Raw genomic sequence first — 19,350 nt, forward strand, 5'->3', positions numbered from 1 at the left:
GAATAGCCTTAGGTCAGAAATACATGGTATAGTTCCGTTACTGTTTGCCTACTGTATGGCTTTGTAATGTTCAGTCAGAATTAGATAGTTTCATACAAAACTTGATCTGAGGGGATATTTTTTCAAGTGTCTGCGACGTGCCGGATCCAACCATCCAGACATAATTTAAAATTTAGCATTTTCACGCTTTTTTTCCGTCAGGTAACGTTACGGTTAGCTGCATTAGCTAAAAGCTATGCATATTAATCACACTGATTATTACAATTAATGACAAAAAAAATGTTTGGAAAATTAAACAGAAATTTCCTTCTGAGACACAACAGCAAACAATAGAAATAACTGACTTGTATACCATTATACTTTACCTGGTAAAAATACTAGTGTTCTAATAATTTTGGCCATCACTGTGTGGTATATGTATATCCTCAGAAGTAAATGATATACATTATGAAAGTAGTGAATGAAGTAAAATACTAAAAGTGAAGTTTGAAATTTTCTTATAAAATTAGCATTTTTATCAGGCCTCTGTGTTTGTTCATCAAATACACTTAACTTAAATGTTAGTTATCTTTTAAGACTAACTGTCATATATTTAACAGGTGGGGACTGTCATGGTGGAATACTTGCAAATAGCAGAGACCAGTGATGTAATCTACACATTTTCTGCCTTGGGGACGAGGCAGCAACGACATCCCAGACCTTCACCATTGTTTCGGGTCATGCCATTGAAACTGACTTGTTGCTCAGTTGATCTGTTTCAAGTCCTTTTTTAGTCCTTGCTGTTAACTAAGCAGTCTCTTCCTACTTAGGAATTTCTCCAGCATGCAGTTTATCGTATTGATGGACATGAGTATTCATGTGGGAAGTTTTTGAGGACAACAGTTTGTTCTGGACACTTGTAAACATGCTTTAAGTTGTCACATGTATGTCTGTTGTTTGGAGTCTTTGTTTGGCTTAGTTTTAGTGGCAAACTGTTTGGACTGATTCTCATGTGGCAATAATATATTTTTAAGTGTTCTAATGCTGCAATGTTGACATATAGAATAGGAATATACAGTGCATAATTCACCCAGTTTTGTGTTTTTAAAGAAACTCATCTATAAAAACTTGTTTTTATGTTTCTGTAGGTGTTGGATGAAATGTATGACAATTGCACCTATTCAATACATTTACAATTGCATTTATTTTGTGTAATTGTATAACAGAAAAATTATAATAATTTTACATTCCCCTGTGATTATTGGTATTATTGATTATTTTTATTGGTAAATATAAAAGTAGCAAGGCAATGAGACAACATATAACCCAATGTTTAGGTTATGTTTAACCCAGAAACAGAGTTAACCTGACCCACTAGTTGGGTCAAACAATCAACCCAGCATTTTGGGTGAAATGGTTCAACCCAGCACTAGGGTCAAAATAACCCAGCGCGTGTTCTGTCCCATAGTTACCCAGCAGCTGGGTTAAGGTTGGGTTATTTTTTAACCCAGCAATTCTTAGTGTGTGTGCTTAACACACACACACATGTCCTCTGAGCCCCCCAATACAATGTAAAACAGATGTATTTTCCACCCCCAGCCTACATAGGGTCCTTTGTGTCAACTAGCATTCGGCCCCCAGATAAGAAACTCTTCAAATGATTTTATAATAGTAAACAATTTTATACATTATTCTTCTATATTTTAGCCAAAAATATCTTCTTCAATATATCAGGAATATCCCAACCACTCTCAGAGCCGGTCTTCTTGCATTATTTAGATCAACCGGAACCAGGAACACATCCAACAACAAATGATGTACTTGTTGCATCAAAGAGTGCAGAACAGTACTCTACTCTCAGCCAGTCTTGTCTCTTTGTTCCAAGGTTACCGCAGGATGCAGTTCATGCCCAGACCTGATGGCAGAGCTGAGAATGGGAAGCGGTGACCTGACAAGAGCTGAGAGGATAGAGCTGGATTAAGGACGCGACAACTTTGTTTTTCCTACAACATTTCAAATGCTATTAGATTGTTAATGATAATCTTAAATCCTTAATTTTTATATTTTTATTAAGCCTTGTTGTGCAAGCACTGTTGAGCTTGTGCAGAGGCAGCAGCTTTTGCCAGAGGGGAACTGGAATCCCCTGGTTGGGCCTGGGTACCCCTGAGGTTTTTTTTCTCGATGGGAGTTTTGGGTTCCTCACCACCGTTTGAATATTGTTTTGCACTATCTGCCTGGCCGGGGGGGCTGCTTTAGAATTCATACTTGTATTCAATGTGTCTCATGTACAGCTGCTTTGTAACAATGAAAATTGTAAAAAGCGCAATATAAATAAAGTTGAGTTGAGTTGAGTTGAGTTGAGTTGAATTGAGTTGAGTTGAGTTGAGTTCTTGCCCCTTCCCTTTTCTCCAGTGTGGTTTATGCTTTCACTATAACTGCTCTCTGATGAGTCTGTGTTTGAAGTGTCAATAGTCGGCTCCTCTTTGACTTCATCTGGGACAGACCCTGGTGTGCCTGACTTTTCCTGAGTTAAAATATCCAGCTGTGATTGGCCGCTCCTGCTTCTTCTCTAGTGGGAACACCCACTGCCACGAGGATTGTTTCCATCTGACGCATGTAGTCCAGATGTCCTTTCACCTAGGAGGGGGTGAGAAGGGATTTAGTACTCTAGAGCAAAAATACTGCTGTTACAATACTTTCAATTTTTAAAATAATTAGAATTTGCAGTGTGGTCTTACCTTTCTTCAAAAAATGTATTTTTAATGATGTTGTCATATTTATACTGGTTTATCTGTTGTTCTGGGTAATTGATAGGGGTGTAACGATACAGTACATGATCCTGGCTTTACAATATGATACATTCATGAAATTCTGAACAACTAAAATGTAATTTTTTGGAGGATCAATTGACATAAATACAATATAATTTAGATAACTGTGTCTTCATAGATGTATAAAGACTTTACATAATAAGCATTATGTTTATATTACCTAAGAATGAGCTATTTCTATCTACATACACCGCGGGTCTCCTGCATGGATTTCGCCATGTTGTCTCTACATTAGCCCTATCAGACAAACTGCTCTACAGAAAGCGTTTTGTAACTACGTAATCTTCTGCAAAGAAGTGAAAATGCAACGACATCTTTGACTTGGATTTGGATTCAATTTATTGTCATTACACATATAACAAGTACAGTGTAACGAAATGGATTTAAGAAGAAAAATACAGCAAACATGAGGGAAGTGGAGAGAAAAATGGATACACATAATACACCATAGACAAGACTTGCAACAGGGTAAGATAATCCAGCTCCGGCATGCAGCCATACGGTCCAGTGCCATTACGGCACCGTTCACAGATCCATTTGTCAGGCTGGTGGTTCAAAGCTACGGAGGAGTGGGAGGAATAAGGTCCAAAAGTCTGTGTGTGTGTGTGATAGTTCTGAGTCTTTAGAGTGGAGGAGGAATGCAAGAGCGTCTCCCTGCAGTGCTCTCACAGGGTTAATTTTCCAGCTGCGGTCTTGAAGACCGTTTCTGGAGCCGTGGAGCCAAAAAGATAAGATTGTGATTTGTTTAGTCGGGAAACCGTATTCCAATATGTCACGGCAACCCTCATTGTCTATTGTCGTTCTGATCTTCGATATTGCCAATTTTACCCAGGGCAAAGCCTAATCCAAACAGCACAAGACCTGTTATAATGGTTCCAAATAGATAAATATCTTAGATCTCCTCAACTGAAAGAGCCGCCAGACAGACGATCCGCAATCTCTCCCACCCGTCCATCGTGTAGCCAGCTGGGCAGACGGGTTCCCCCGAACCCAGTTTTCTCGTCGAGAAGACCAGTTGATCGAATCCATAATTTTCCAAGTTTGGAGGGCAGTGCAGAGAGAGTCTCTCAATAGATGAGACAAGAGACAAAGAGCAGGGAAAATAAGGGCAAGGACGGGGAGTGAGAAAATGCGACCGCCTCCGCTGAGAGCCAAACGAGACTTGTGAACGCCGCAGTAGTGCTTCGAATGGGTGGGGGAGGGATCAGTTGGTTGCAATTCACAACGTCACTCATTAGGGCTGTGTGATATACGTACGATACTTATGCTCTCATTTTCTCAATGACTTAGGGTTAAATGCCGCCACATTCTGCTCTTGCCCAGAAACTCAGCATATATGGGAAACGGAAGAACGATAAATTCCAGGAAATGCCTGTGGTTACATGCTATCGCTGCTCTTTAAACCTTTTCAAGTATTTTCATGTTAATAAAGTTTTTATATTTATAAAAAGGATTTATATGATTATAAATTATATTATCCATCCATCCATCTTCTTCCGCTTATCCGGGGCCGGGTCGCGGGGGCAGCAGTCTAAGCAGGGATGCCCAGACTTCCCTCTCCCTAGACACTTCCTCCAGATCTTATACATAGTCCCTCCAGCGTGTCCTAGGTCTTCCCCGGGGTCTTCTCCAGGTGGGACATGCCCGAAACACCTTCCCGGGAAGGCGTCCAGGGGGCATCCGGAAAAGATGCCCGAGCCACCTCAGCTGACCCCTCTCGATGTGGAGGAGCAGCGGATTTACTCTGAGCTCCTCCCGAGTGACCGAGCTTCTCACCCTATCTCTAAGGGATCGCCCGGCCACCCTGCGGAGAAAGCTCATTTCGGCCGCCTGTATCCGCGATCTTGTCCTTTCGGTCATGACCCACAGCTCATGACCATAGGTGAGAGTAGGAACGTAGATTGACCGGAAAATCGAGAGCTTCGCCTTGTGGCTCAGCTCCTTCTTCACCACGACAGACCGGTACAGCGACCGCATTACTGCAGAAGCTGCCCGATCCGTCTGTCAATCTCCCGTTCCATCCTTCCCTCACTCGTGAACAAGACCCCCAGATACTTGAACTCCTCCACTTGAGGCAGGAACTCTCCACCTACCTGAAGTGAGCAAGCCACCCTTTTCCGACTGAGAACCATGGCCTCAGATTTGGAGGTGCTGATTCTCATCCCAGCCGCTTCACACTCAGCTGTAAACCGTCCCAGTGCATGCTGGAGGTCCTGGTCTGATGGGGCCAACACGATGACATCATCCGCAAAGAGCAGAGACGAAATCGTGCGATCCCCAAACCCGACGCCCTCCAGCTGCGCCTAGAAATTCTGTCCATAAAAATTATGAACAGAACCGGCGACAAAGGGCAGCCCTGCCGGAGTCCAACATGCACCGGGAACAAGTCTGACTTACTGCCGGCAATGCGAACCAAGCTCCTGCTCAGGTCGTACAGGGACCGGATGGCCCTTAGCAAAGGGTCCCGAATCCCATACTCCCAGAGCACCCTCCACAAGATGTCGCGAGGGACACAGTCGAATGCCTTCTCCAAATCCACAAAACACATGTGGATTGGTTGGGCAAACTCCCATGAACCCTCCAGCACCCTGAAGAGGGTATAGAGCTGGTCCAGTGTTCCACAACCGGGACGGAAACCACACTGTTCCTCCTGAATCCGAGGTTCTACTATCGGCCGGATTCTCCTCTCCAGTACCCTGGCATAGACTTTGGGGAGACTGAGAAGTGTGATCCCCGGTAGTTGGAGCACACCCTCCGGTCCCCCTTCTTAAAAAGAGGGACCACCACCCCGGTCTGCCAGTCCAAGGGCACTGTCCCCGACCGCCCCGCGATGCTGCAGAGGCGTGTCAGCCAAGACAGCCCCACAACATCCAGAGACTTGAGGTACTCAGGACGGATCTCATCCAGTTTCTTGACTACCTCGGTGACTTCATCCCGGGTGATGGGCGAGTCCGCCTCTGAGCCCTCGGCCTCTGCTTCCTCAATGGAAGACGTGACGGCGGGATTGAGGAGATCCTCGAAATATTCCTTCCACCGCCCGATGATATCCCCGGTTGAGGTCAACAGCTGCCCCCCTCCACTGTAAACAGCGTTGGTAGGGCACTGCTTCCCCCTCCTGAGGCGCCGGACGGTTTGCCAGAATCTCTTCGAGGCCAACCGATAGTCTTTCTCCATGGCCTCACCGAACTCCTCCCAGGCCCGAGTTTTTGCCTCCCCAACCACCCGGGCTGCAGTCCGCTTGGCCTGTCGGTACCTGTCAGCTGCCTCAGGAGTCCCAGAAGCCAACCAGGCCCGATAGGACTCCTTCTTCAGCTTAACAGCATCCCTTACTTCCGTTGTCCACCACCGAGTTCGGGGATTGCCGCCTCGACAGGCACCGGAGACCTTACGGCCACAGCTCCGGGTGGCTGCGTTGACAATGGAGGTGGAGAACATGGTCCACTCGGACTCAATATCTCCAGACTCCCTCGGGATCTGGTCGAAGCTCTGCCGGAGTTGGAAGTTGAAGATCTCTCTGACAGGCGATTCGGCTAAACGTTCCCAACAGACCCTCACAGTACGTTTGGGTCTGCCGAGCCTGTCCAGCTTCCTCCCCCTGCCATTGGATCCAACTCACCACCAGGTGGTGATCGGTTGACAGCTCCGCCCCTCTCTTCACCCGAGTGTCCAAGACATACGACCGTAGGTCAGATGAAACAACCACAAAGTCGATCATCGACCTCCGGCCAAGGGTGTCCTGGTGCCACGTGCACTGATGGACACCCTTATGCTTGAAGATGGTGTTCGTTATGGCCAAACTGTAACTAGCACAGAAGTCCAATAACAGAACACCACTCGGGTTCAGATCAGGGGGGCCGTTCCTCCCAATCACGCCCCTCCAGGTGTCACTGTCGTTGCCCACGTGGGCGTTGAAGTCCCCCAGCAGAACGACGGAGTCCCCAGTTGGGGCACTTTCCAGCACCCCTCCCAGAGTCTCAAAGAAGGCAGGATACTCTACACTGCAATTGGCACACACGACAGTGAGAGACCTATCCCCGAACCGAAGGCGCAGGGAAGCGACCCTCTCGTTCACCGGGGTAAACTCCAACACATGGCGGCTGAGCTGGGGGGCTATAAGCAAACCCACACCAGCCCGCCGCCTCTCACCCTGGGCAACTCCAGAGTAGTGAAGAGTCCATCCTCCCTCGAGGAGTGTGGTTCCAGAGCCCAAGCTGTGCGTAGAAGTGATCCCGACTATCTCTAGTCGGAATCTCCGAACCTCACGCACAATCTCCGGCTCCTTCCCCGTCAGAGAGGTGACATTCCATGTCCATAGAGCTAGATTCCGCGTCCAGGGATCGGGTTGTCGAGGCCCCTCCCTTCGACTACAACCCGATCCACTTTGCACCGGCCCCTTACGGTCCCTCCTGTAGGTGGTGGGTCCACGGGAGGGTGGCCCCACGTCGCTCCTTCGGGCTGAGCCCGGTCGGACCTCATGGGGGAAGGCCCGACCACCAGGCGCTCGCATACGAGCCCCAACCCCGGGCCTGGCTCCTACGACGTCACAGTCCTCGATTTTTTTGTCATCATACGTTTTTTTTTTGAAAATTATATTATATTATTTATATAATATAATATAAGATTTATATTAATAATGATAGACGAGTGTTGCTTTTTCAAATACACGTTATAAACGACTCAATCTTGTAGTGAATTTAGATCGAGCGGTACTTCCTACTGATCAAACCGCTGTAGTTCATGGAAGAGTTGTGCATAAAACATCGAATTGATTTCAGAATCGATTTAGACATGTATAATAAGCGTGAATCGCAATATATATATCCCCCAGCCCTAGTCACCACTAGATGCTACTAAAATATCCACATTGCTCATTTAAATAAAATAAAACTGAAATAACAGATTGATCTCCAACATTAACAATTTTCCATAACAATTTTTGCTGTGTATACAACTTGTTATAGAATTAAAAATATTTAAGGCTAAACTGAATCTTCTATATGTAAATGAATAAAAAATTAAATAGTAACTGTTACCGAGTACTGACTAAAATAAAATTAAAGTTAAGCTATTACAACGCCAAGCCCTAAAATAGAACTTCTTAATGCATTATTATCACAATAAAAACATGAAAAATCATTATAAATATATATGTAAATATTTAACACATAAGTCATGTTAGCAGCTCAACAAATAAACAGACGTTATATTATATAGCTGCTCAATACACATCAAATATTTTGTACTGCAATGTATCCTTACACCCCTAGTAACTTACAATGTATTGTAATGAATGGATCCCTTCAAGGTGAAACGTCTCTATCTTTTCTTATTCAAATATTCAAACTTTTTTTAGGTCTAATTTCCATATGCAAACTCATAAGTGCTGGAACTCCACTCAAATGTATCTTACTGACACCGTAATTATAATAATTACTTTTGTGGTAATTATCTTTTGTGGGGGACATTTTACCAATGCGGTTTGTATTCATGCAGGAGGGGGTGTTCGGCATAAATGTCTTTTTCTATACAAGTATTTTCAGATGATTTCCGACGGAAATTAAACTTTGATTCTGTGATGTCTTCATATCGTGAGGAAAAGATGCAAATCCGCTGCATTGACACCAAGAACAAAATAAGATTCTCAAGTGCTTACCACTGATGACAGATCCACGTTAATTATTTTCCGGCCTTTTGAATTGATAGGCTTGATGCCTGCGACACACATCTGGACAGATGAACTTCTGTACAGATATCCAAGTAGCCAATCCCCTCTAAACAAATAAAAAAGAACAAAGATGGTGATTATTTTCTATGCTGTTAACGCATTTAGTTATTTATACAATTATTTTGAAATTAAATTTAGAAATGATGCTTTAACAATGCGAAATCAGTCCTCTCATAGCCTCTTGTGTATTAGTGCCTTCAAATATATTTCACTTACTCAATGGTTACTTAATTCCACAAAGACTGCAAATGACATACTCTTTATCATTGAGATAATTGTTCTTCAACAATTACAACAGAAACAAACAATCTTATAGAAACCCTAACAAATTTAGAAAAGTTACTAAAATAATTCTAAAGGTTTTTAATGGTGCCCAGCCCAATTCTGACCTGCAATATCCATTGACAATCTTTCCAGCCACGACCTTGGACAGCCGCCGCCAAACTTTCTCTGAACCATCCACAGGAGCTCCCAGCAGCACCACATCTTCCACCACACCTTCACAACCTGCCAGATAATAAGAGACAAACCGTCCTTCAAACGCCATCCGCTTCTCATTTACAGCTTCAAACCTCTCACATTTCTTTCATTACAAAGACAGAATGAGAAGCCAGAGATTCAGCCGAGCTCTCATTCTGACATGTCTTAGTGAATGAGCTGTTAAAGACAAAAGAATGTGGCGGTATCTTGGCACGCTCAATGAAATGAAATGAAATGAAAGAGGACCTTGATCTTTAGCGAGCTCCTCCAGGCAGAAGTAGATGACACGTGCTCCGAGACTAAACCCAATCAGACTGACGGGTCGCTTTCCCTGCGCGGAGAAGGAACAAAGACAGAAGAAAAGTTAACATGCATTTTAATTAGTCATTCAACGTCCAATTTTGAGTTTTTCTGACCTGCTGTCTGCTCCGCAAAACCTGGGCGAGATGTTTCCCCACAGCTGCCGAGCGACTCAGGCAAACTCCCCACGGGTTGTCGATCACACTGGCTACAGCCAGCAGAGAGGCAGGCCATGTTAGAGCCGTCAAAATGCCTGAGAAAGAAGAACCAGACCAACAGCAATATGGTTGAGCTGCCTATTAAAACAATGTGCGAAAAAGCATAATTGAATGTTTATTTTTTAATGTTTAATGTTAATTTTCTTGAAAATCTTAATGATGCTGTTATCGAACGCAGAAACTCTGAGGAACAAAAGAGGTCTTGAAATGAATTAAAATACATTATTTTAATTAAATTATTATTAAAAAGTGCTGCTTGTCTTTCAAGAAAATACTGATCAACAATCTCAGGGTTTAAAATAATATAAAAAATTCAAATATAGCAAAACATCTCCACACAATCTTGCTAAATAAGTTAACATAATCATTTTATTTTTTTAAAAATATTATTTTTTAATAGAGCTATTACACTGGTGTTTTTTTTCTTAATATTTTTTATAAGCCTTTGATTTAGATTTTATGTTAATTTAAGCTAAATTTTTGGTAAATGCTTTTGTCATTTTATAATTTATTTTCTTTATTTTTCATGTTTTAGCTTCTTTGTTGTTTTGTTTGTCATTATAATTTTAGTGTGTTAAACTTATTTCAGTTTATTTCTGAGGCATTTAATTTTTTTGTTAAATTTTTTTCCCTTTTTAGACTAATATTTTATTTTGTTTCAGTTAACAGAAATTTAGCTTTAATTTTAGTCGACTAATTTAACCTAGTTTAGAGGACATTTATCAACCCCACTTTGAGATACCAAATATAAAGTGATCTGTGTTTTTTAAATTAACAAACAACGTTTCAAATAAAGAAATAAACAAACATGGCATGAGTTTTTTTGAGAGAACTGATGAAATATTCATATTTGGGAATTTCTTCAGTTTAAAGAGTACATAACTAGTGACCCTTAAGGTCCTACTTTGGTTTATGTAGTGTCCAACAGCAAGTGTATGTACATAGAAGGCGTAAAAACACTTTTATTTCGTAATAATACGCTGTTATTTTTACATTACTTCTTGAATTACTCAAAAAAAAAAGATTTGTGCAGCAATTCATCTGTCTAATCCCCTGCTTCCCGCTAGCCTAGTCTGATGTGATTGGTCAGATGGTCTAGTCTGCTGTGATTGGTCTACCATGACTGACGCTCACAAGCTACAGTGTTTGGGGGAGAAGAGTGATGTTTTTGCGGGCAGTCCTTAACGTAGGCGGGGACTGTATGTAGTGACATAAATCCGCGGCGGTTTGCCAATCGGACTAGGGAAGACTTGTTTGCGTGATTCAGAGTTCACTCACTTTTTTTCCAAGCCATTAACTTTCTTATTCATTTACCTTCGGAATTACAACTCGAGAGACTGCTTACATTCACACGTGGCAGCATTACACACTGCATGAAATGTCATTTTCATGATCTCATGTTATGTACTCTTTAAGACATCATGACATTAGCATCAAAATCTATTAAACGATTAAATGAAAAAATATGAATAAAAAAATATTACCTCAACACTTTCACTTAATAGTGTTACATTAAAACAGACATACTGCACCTGAGAGCAAAGTGTGTTTGAGGGCTTCCTTAGCTACGACACGGACGAGTCCATCCCATAATGAGTCCAGAATACAGCCCAGGTCTAATAAGTAGCGGGATTCCCATTTCAGACAGTATTGCTCGCCACACGCTCCCAGTCTGGACCACGGAGTCTGGAATGAGCCTGGACACAATGATGATGAACTAAAATCGCTGAATCTGAACCTCAGAATCTAAGCAACAGTGTACATGTCCGATGGAGAACTCACTGTATTTTCCAGTGCAGAGCCATCCGGTCACAGCTATAGTGACATGAAGATGCTTCCCTGAACTCAATGGCAGAAACTCAAACTCTTCTATAGCACCAACACGCTTGTTCATTTTATAACCTGAATGGAACAAGTTAATACACCTTCAGTGTGTATGAAAAAGCAAAGGTAAATAAAGCTTTACTGACAGAATCCACACACAACCACATTGAATGAAACTATATTGCCGTTAACCTTAAGTTCCATTCATGCTGAATAACAGCCACAAATCTACAAATGTATCTGCTCATCCTGTTAATTCACTTCTGAGTGTTGGAATCACAACGGTTATGCTGGTAACAAGAAGGTTAGATATTCAAACATGAGTTGACCTGTTAATCCAGCTCCAGCGGCTCCAAACAGAGAAGCCATGATGGCAATGCCCGCAGCTGATCCTAATGCAGCCGCTCCACCGGCACCCAGCACGGCCCCGGCCCCAACTGCCACCATAGGTGCCGCCAACCCCCCTGTCACACCTAAAAAAACAATGACAACACAATAACCAGTCTCGTATGAAAATAAATGTGCACATACAGACTACATACACATCTGACTTATATAAAATATATGAAGCTGGACATTTTTTTTTGTTTATAAACACCGAAGAAAAAGTGTGGGCAGGCAATGAGGTTGCACATGCGAGTAGATTCAAACATCCGGCACTTGGACTCACCAATCACGGTTCCTCCACCCACAGTGGCTAGACCAATAAGCAGATAGCGTCGCAATTTACGACCCCTCTCCTTCTTTCGCCTTCTAGATGATTCTTCTCTGTTAATGGTAGAGTGTGAATTTCGTGTTATATTTACAAGAAGCTCTTTTAAGGTCACCGTTTATTTACGGTCAACAGATCTGATAACACTTAAACCTGATTGGTATAGAACACAGTGCAGAAATGAAAACCTTGAGAAGTCTGTAAATATAAAACACTAACGGCTGTGAGCGCTCCATTTCAAAGGCAGCACAGAACACATTAAAAGAGAAATCAGCAAAGGCATTCAAATATCATGCCCACGTCATAATTATTAACACATCTCCATTGACTTCAGAATACTACTGTGGAGGTATTGATTTTGCAGATTGCTCTGAGGGAGTGTTGTGAATATAATCTTTTGCCAGTAATCCACCCAACAGAGAAGCCAGTGTCATGAGGCAATGTTACTGAATGTCTGACATGTTCAGTATAGAGAAACAGTTCCTAGAAACACATTCCTGTTGGTTAAACTGTTGGACAAAAATATTGCCATCAAGCTTTAATTGCTTGCGTCAATAGACATGTTGATCATTATTAAAGTTAATCATTATTTTAAAAAAGGTTTTAGGCAAAATGTCCAGGGTAAAATATTCTATTATTCAAGAATCTTGATAATCAAAGTGTTATTGTAGTTTACCCTGAACTAACCATGTGTCATGCCTTTTTTTAAATCAAAATAACACTTAATTTCAAGTCACATAAAAATGTATGAATGCACAACTGAACCTGACATGTTGAGAACCTCCTAAAAACCTCCTCGAGATGATGAGGAGCACCTCTGAACATATGGAAGTTTTACTCACTCGCTCTCCTCATCTGCCTCTCTCAATTTCTCTCCAAGTGTCTCTTCAAAATCTTCCAGCTGCTGCTGGGAGACGCGCAGGAGACACCTGACGTGTCGGATCAGAACCCGAGCTCTCGCATCGTAATGTCCTGCATGAGAGGAATCAGAAAGAGCTACTGCACAAGAAACGTACAACTTCAGTATTCCGCCTGTTTTTACAAAAATGAGAACTTCAACTTTTAAATGAAATTTAAAGTGCATAACAGCAGTAAGAATTGAGAAAAACTTGGTTTCCAAAAATGTCTTTTCATGCAATATGAGGGTGTGGTTAAAATATATTTTTTTCATAATGTTTTTATATATTATTAAAATTACCAAAAAAAGGAAATAATATCAAATATATTTTCTTTCATGTCAACACAAGTTCATTCGACTAGATGTGGAATATAAACTCACCATCTTTGACAGAGAATGACACAAGATCCTGTAAAACAATGACATGAAAGAAAACTCAATTTCATTTCAATTTTAGTCATATAGCACATTTAAAAACAACCATGGTTGACCAAAGTGCTCACACACAAACGAGACAAATACAGTAAAAACATCACAATGTCTCAGCTCAGCTCGAAATAAAAGCATGAATGTTCACATGTAAATGCAAATAGGTTGTAGTTGTTTTGAATTGCGCACCTGAGTGATAGGAAAGGCTCCGCCTCTGAGCAGCGGCTCCGCGTTTATCATAGACAGGAAGGTGCCAGTACCTTCAAACCCATGCCCTGCCAAAAAGGACTGCATTCGCGGCATGACAGACTCATCCAGATTCAGCCATCGTATAAGACTCTCCAGATACTTCTCACGGAAACATCTGCATCAAAAAACATCCCATTCACATTTCAAATAACCCACATTTAAGCACAGATGAATCACAGGGACTTGGTGACTATCAATGGTGATTGGTTTACTTTTGCTCAGGTTCTTGAAACAGCTGACCCAGAGACACGCCACATAATCCAGCATAGGCAAAACGTCCTGGTTCACTCAGCTGTCGACCAAACAATTTCTCTGCTGGGAAATCATCTGGCTCTCGTCCTCCTGGATCTAAAACAATACAATTCAGTACTACTGAATAACGAAGCAAAGAAATAAAACCTACAGTGCATAAAATATGGGGAAACATCCTAACATGCTATCAGAAAACAAAACTTGCATAATGGGATGACGTAAAAGCTCAACATGTGATTGAAAGCTGACTTCGGTAATTTGCATGTTCCCTATCAAAAGCTACACTCGATGCTGCGTTTCAAACACTATGGGAGAACAGTCTTTGTTCGACCGGTTGTGAAGCACGTGTGTCAAACACGGCAAAAATTATTTTGCCTTTAAATAACCTCGGCAGATGAGGTGGCCAATTACACCCGCACCTGCCGGTTATAAATACGCATGAATGTGGACTCGTCATAAGGTTTCTTTGTCTTCAAGGATCGCTTTGTGTGTGCGTGTGTTGTGAGGGAGAAGTCTCACTCTTTGTTTTTGTCACAAACAAAACGAAGATTTACCTAGATTCTTACACTAGTAATCAAGCACTCTCTGAGTTACTTAGCCTAGTGTAAGAATAAGGAAAATTAAAAACCATGATTTACTAGGATCGGAGATGTGTTCCTCCTTGTGAGAGGATCCTCTCCGATTTCGACAAGCATGAGTTTTGCTTTGAATGCTTGGGGGCTGACCATGCCACCCAGGGACTTGAGGGAGATTCTGAACTCTGTGATGGCTTTGATTTCAGAGTTCTGCGTGCTCGGTTCGCCATTTTTAAAGGAGACCGAGGCGCCTCTTCCTCATCGTGGGACTCGCGGTTTGAGCTTGCTTAGTCACGGGAGGCTGATCCGCCCGGTTCTCCCGTGCATTCGCCGAACCGCGACGTCCTCGCGTCCGCTTCTGGAGCATGCCTCGGCACTTCTTCTGAGCCGGCGTGGGACGAGGCTTCCCTTTGTTTCTGCGGGGTTAGATAGAACCGCCTCGGAGCGTTCCTTTCGCGATACTAAGGCGATTGAGGATCTAATCGGGGCGGTAACCAAGGCAGTCGACAGATTAAAACTCGACTGGCCACAGGAACACGGCCCACAGGGGTTCAAAGCTTGACGACAGATATCTGTCGGGTGGCCAGAGGGTGGAGCCCCAAAATCGGGCTCTCCCTTTCTTCAAGGATCTCCACGGCGAGCTATCTCGCAGAAACCTCACTCCTCCCATGTTTTTGAACCATCGACGCCGATTTACTCGACCATCGTTGGTGCGAGGACACGGGGATACATGGCGATGCCCAGGGTGGAAGAAACGCTGGCTAGCTATCTCTTGTCGTCATCGCTAAAAAGCCTTCTCTTTCCACCAAGCCTGCGCTGGTGGGAAAGGCTTTTCAGGCAGCGGGTCAGGCTGGTGCTGCCCTGCACACCATGGCGGTTTTGCAGGCTTACCAGGCTGACCTACTGGATGATGTCAGCACTTGCGGGGTTATTGACGAAGCAATGTTTTCGGACCTACGCTGCGCCACAGATTTGCCACTCCGTGCAACCAAGCAGACGGCCCGTGCCATCGGCCAGTCTATGGCTGCTTTGGTTATCGCGGAGAGGCACCTGTGGTTGAACCTCATGGGCATCAAGGACAGGGACAGAGCCTTCCTCCTTGATGCCCCGATCTCACCTTCTGGACTGTTTGGAGATTCGGTTAATACCGTTGTCACCAGGTTCCGGGAGGCGAGACGACACGAGGAGGCATTCCTCAAATACCTACCCCGCCCTGCCCAAGAGTCTGGAGTGTCGGCCACCCACTCCGGATCAGTTCCCCAGTCCCGGCCAGGCACGCAGTCTCGGGTGGGTCCGGTCTACCTTAGGCGTGAGGTCCTCAGGGAGAGTGTGGCGAGTCGCGCCCCCCCCTTGCAGATGCAGGGGAGCAGCCCACCGTGCCCCTCAGGCCACATCGGGAGGTCCGGACCTGAGGCTCTTAATCTCTTCAAAAAAGAAGAAACCCTGAGACATGTGTGGCCGGGACTGTGGGGTGTGCCCCCCCAGGGAGGGGTGCCCAGAATTCCAAGAGAAACTAGAGGCTCCTCTTCGGTACCCTCACAGGGCCGCTTTGCAATCCCCGCAGCTAACAGCCTTTCGGGGATTAGCGGTCTCAAAAATGCTAAATATTCGGTCGTCTCCTGCCACACTGCAGGGCACCGAATGCCTGGCATCCCCCCAACAGGATGAATTGTTGATATTGATACCCCTTCCAGAGAATCTGGCAGCGTGGAAACTACTGCCAGGTATCTTTCCATGGATAGAAAGGACTGTAACCAAAGGCTACAGAATTAAATTTGCATATCGCCCTCCGCGTTTCAACGGCGTGGTCTCCACTTCCGTGCAACCCCGTGCGGAGCGAGTGCATCTGTTGACACAATAATTACAAGCTCTGCTCGACAAAGGGGCCATAGAACATGTTCACCTATTAGACAGAGAGTCAGGCTATTACAGCCTGTATTTTCTAGTCCCCAAGAAGGATGGGGGGTTACGTCCAATTCTAGATCTTCGCGGATTGAACCGTTACTTGAAGACACTCAAGTTCAAAATGTTGACAATCAAGATGATTGTGTCTCAAAGTCAGTGTCACGACTGGTTCGTGACGATCGATCTCAAAGACTCATACTTTCACAAAGAGATCTTGCCACAACACAGAAGATTCCTGAGGTTCGCATTCGGGGGCGAAGCTTACCAGTATCGGTGTTCTTCCATTCGGCCTAGCCTTATCACCCCGCACGTACACAAAATGCATGGATGCAGCTCTAGCTCCTCTGCGACTCCGGGGCATCCACATTTTGAATTACATAGACGACTGGCTGATTTTAGCTCAGTCTCGAGAGCTAGTGCTTCGACATCGGGATGTCGTCCTAGCTCATCTCAAAGCTCTAGGGTTGAGACTCAACATCAAAAAGAGTGTTCTTTCCCCTACGCAAAATACAACGTATCTCGGGGTCATATGGGACTCGATCGAAATGCAGGCACAACTGTCTCCTGCACGTGTCGAGTCTGTCCAAAACACCCTGAGGAGCATCAGGTTAGGCCAGAAAGTGACAAATCATTACTTTCAGAGATTTCTAGGTCTCATGGCGGCGGCTTCCACAGTGATACCTCTGGGCCTCCTGAATATGAGACCGTTTCAGTTGTGGCTCAGAGCCAGGGGGTTTCCAAGGGCCAACCCCCAGAGGCATATAAGGGTGACGCGCCAGGGGTTTCGCACACTTTCTTTATGGTTCAGACCTCGGTTTCTGACTTTAGGTCCCACTCTCGGTTCGTGTTGTCATCGCAAAATGCTAACGACAGACACATCCCGCACGGTTTGGGGTGCGTTCTTAAATGGCCGTCCAGCCAAAGGGATCTGGAGAGGTCATCTTCTCGATTGGCACATCAATTGCCTCAAAATGATGGCTGTATTTCTGGCCGTCAAATAATTCCTCCGGCAGTTACGAGGCTACCATGTCCTAGTGCGGGTGGACAACACTTCAGTAGTCTCGTACATAAATCCCCAGGGCGGACTACGGTTGCGCCACCTGAACAAATTGGCCCCTGCAGATTCTGCCCTGGGCAGAGCGCAAATTTCTGTCCCTCAGAGCAATTCACATCCCGTTTTAAGTGCTAGGGCTCCCTCCACTAGAAGGTGCTACGCCCTTAGATGGAGCGTTTTTGACAGATGGTGCCTTGCACACCATGCAGACTCAATTCAATGTCAGATCGTTTCAGTGTTGGAATTTCTGCAAGAGAAACTGTCCTCAGGGATAAGCCCCGGTACTCTCAGGGTTTACGCGGCCGCCATTTCGGCCTGCCACGCCCCGATTGATGGGGCTTCTGTTGAAAAGCACCCTTTAGTTGCACGCTTTATTCGCGTAGCGAGGAGGCTGATGCCCCCTTCTAGACGGACAGTCCCTCCATGGGACTTAGCAACAGTGCTCTAGGGTCTAGGTAGCGCCCCCTTCGAACCTATGGAGTGAGTGTCTGTCAGGCTTCTGACCTTTAAAATGTTTTTTCTAATGGCGATCACCTCTCTTAAGAGAATCAGAGATTTGCAGGCGCTCTCGACCACGCCGTCCTGTTTAAATTTTGCCCCTGGGATGGTCAAAGCTATTCTGCATCCTCACCCCAGGTATTTGCCTAAAGTTCCGTTCTCCACCGTGCATCCGGTTATTCTTGAGGCCATTTGCCCTCCGCCGTTCACAATGTCAGAGCAGGAACGATTACATCTACTGTGTCCAGTACGTGCTCTTCAGACCTACGTCCACCACACTAGCCAGTGGCGTAAATCAGAGCAACTTTGTATATGCTATGGGGGCCGCAACAAAGGGGCGGCTGCAACCAAGCAGACAATATCACATTGGGTGAGGGATGCTATTGCTCTAACCTATGAGGTGCGCGGTCAAGCTTCACCTCTAGGAGTCAGAGCTCATTCCAGAAGGGGGGTTTCATCTTATATGGCCTTAGCAAGAGGTATCCTCTTGCAGCAAGTGTGTGATGCGGCGGGCTGGTCCTCTCCGCACACATTTGTTCAATTTATTGTTTGGATGTCCAAAACACTCCAGGCTCACGTGTCCTGGAGTCTACATCCCAGAGTCATATCTGAGGCATATCCCGCTTTTTCAGGGAACAGGGTTACAGCCAAGTAACCCGAGACGTTTCCTCTGACACTGTAGTAGACAGATCATCTGCGCAACTATATGACGTCATTACACTTCCAAAACACAGCATAACCTGCATAACCTGCAAAACGCAGCATAACCTGGATAACCTGATGCTGTTTTACAGAATATCCAACGTTTCCCTGGGTTCTCGGGCCAAAACCTTGTCTTGGATAAGAGCTCTTGGGAACGATTAACATGTTTTGGTTTATTTGATTTTGATGTAATCGTGTCTTTGCTTACAAAAGCAGCTGTTGGACACGTATAGGACACGACGGTGTCAAATCAGATCACAGGAAAGCAGCATATACACAGCACATCAAAACTTCTAAAAACTATTAAACCCAATGTAACAAACTTTTACGCGCTTCAGTCTCTATCAACAGGAAGACTTTTATTTTGTTGTTGTCTATACTAAAATGTTAAGAACCTTTGAAGATTTAACCGCAGGTTCAGTAAATACTATAAATACCTGGAGTCAGTTTCGGATCTTCAATGTTGTTATTAATTTGGTCCATTGGCTTCGTCTAACAGTGCAGATAACACAGATTTCTTCTTGCATGTATCACAGTTTTACTTTTCTCCTGAGGCAAAAGTTCACAAGTGTTTTTCTTTCCTTTTTCCCATTCGCATGAGTGCCTCCTACCGGATGCATTAATGACCGTTATTCACGAAACCCACCTATTACGCCTACATGCCATGTGAAGGACAGGCATATGAATATTAACGAGCGAGCATGACGTTGAATTTAGTG

At 44.3% G+C, this 19,350-nt stretch overlaps 1 protein-coding gene across 1 annotated transcript; it reads right to left on the bottom strand.

Annotated features, from left to right (window-relative positions):
- Nucleotides 1-1,236: 1,236 nt before the first annotated feature.
- Nucleotides 1,237-19,208, bottom strand: LOC130409672 (transmembrane and coiled-coil domain-containing protein 4-like). Its single transcript, XM_056733794.1, is given in 15 exon segments — nucleotides 1,237-2,535; nucleotides 2,538-2,616; nucleotides 8,464-8,581; nucleotides 8,925-9,042; nucleotides 9,262-9,346; nucleotides 9,432-9,568; nucleotides 11,066-11,230; nucleotides 11,316-11,435; nucleotides 11,687-11,830; nucleotides 12,028-12,125; nucleotides 12,912-13,041; nucleotides 13,349-13,376; nucleotides 13,586-13,760; nucleotides 13,858-13,993; nucleotides 19,069-19,208. Coding segments are annotated over 15 exon segments (1,854 nt in total). The 5' UTR covers nucleotides 19,115-19,208; the 3' UTR covers nucleotides 1,237-2,260.
- Between the last annotated feature and the right edge of the window lie 142 nt (nucleotides 19,209-19,350).

The sequence above is a fragment of the Triplophysa dalaica genome, chromosome 20, assembly GCF_015846415.1.
Source record: "Triplophysa dalaica isolate WHDGS20190420 chromosome 20, ASM1584641v1, whole genome shotgun sequence".
NCBI classification, from domain to species: Eukaryota; Metazoa; Chordata; class Actinopteri; order Cypriniformes; family Nemacheilidae; genus Triplophysa; species Triplophysa dalaica.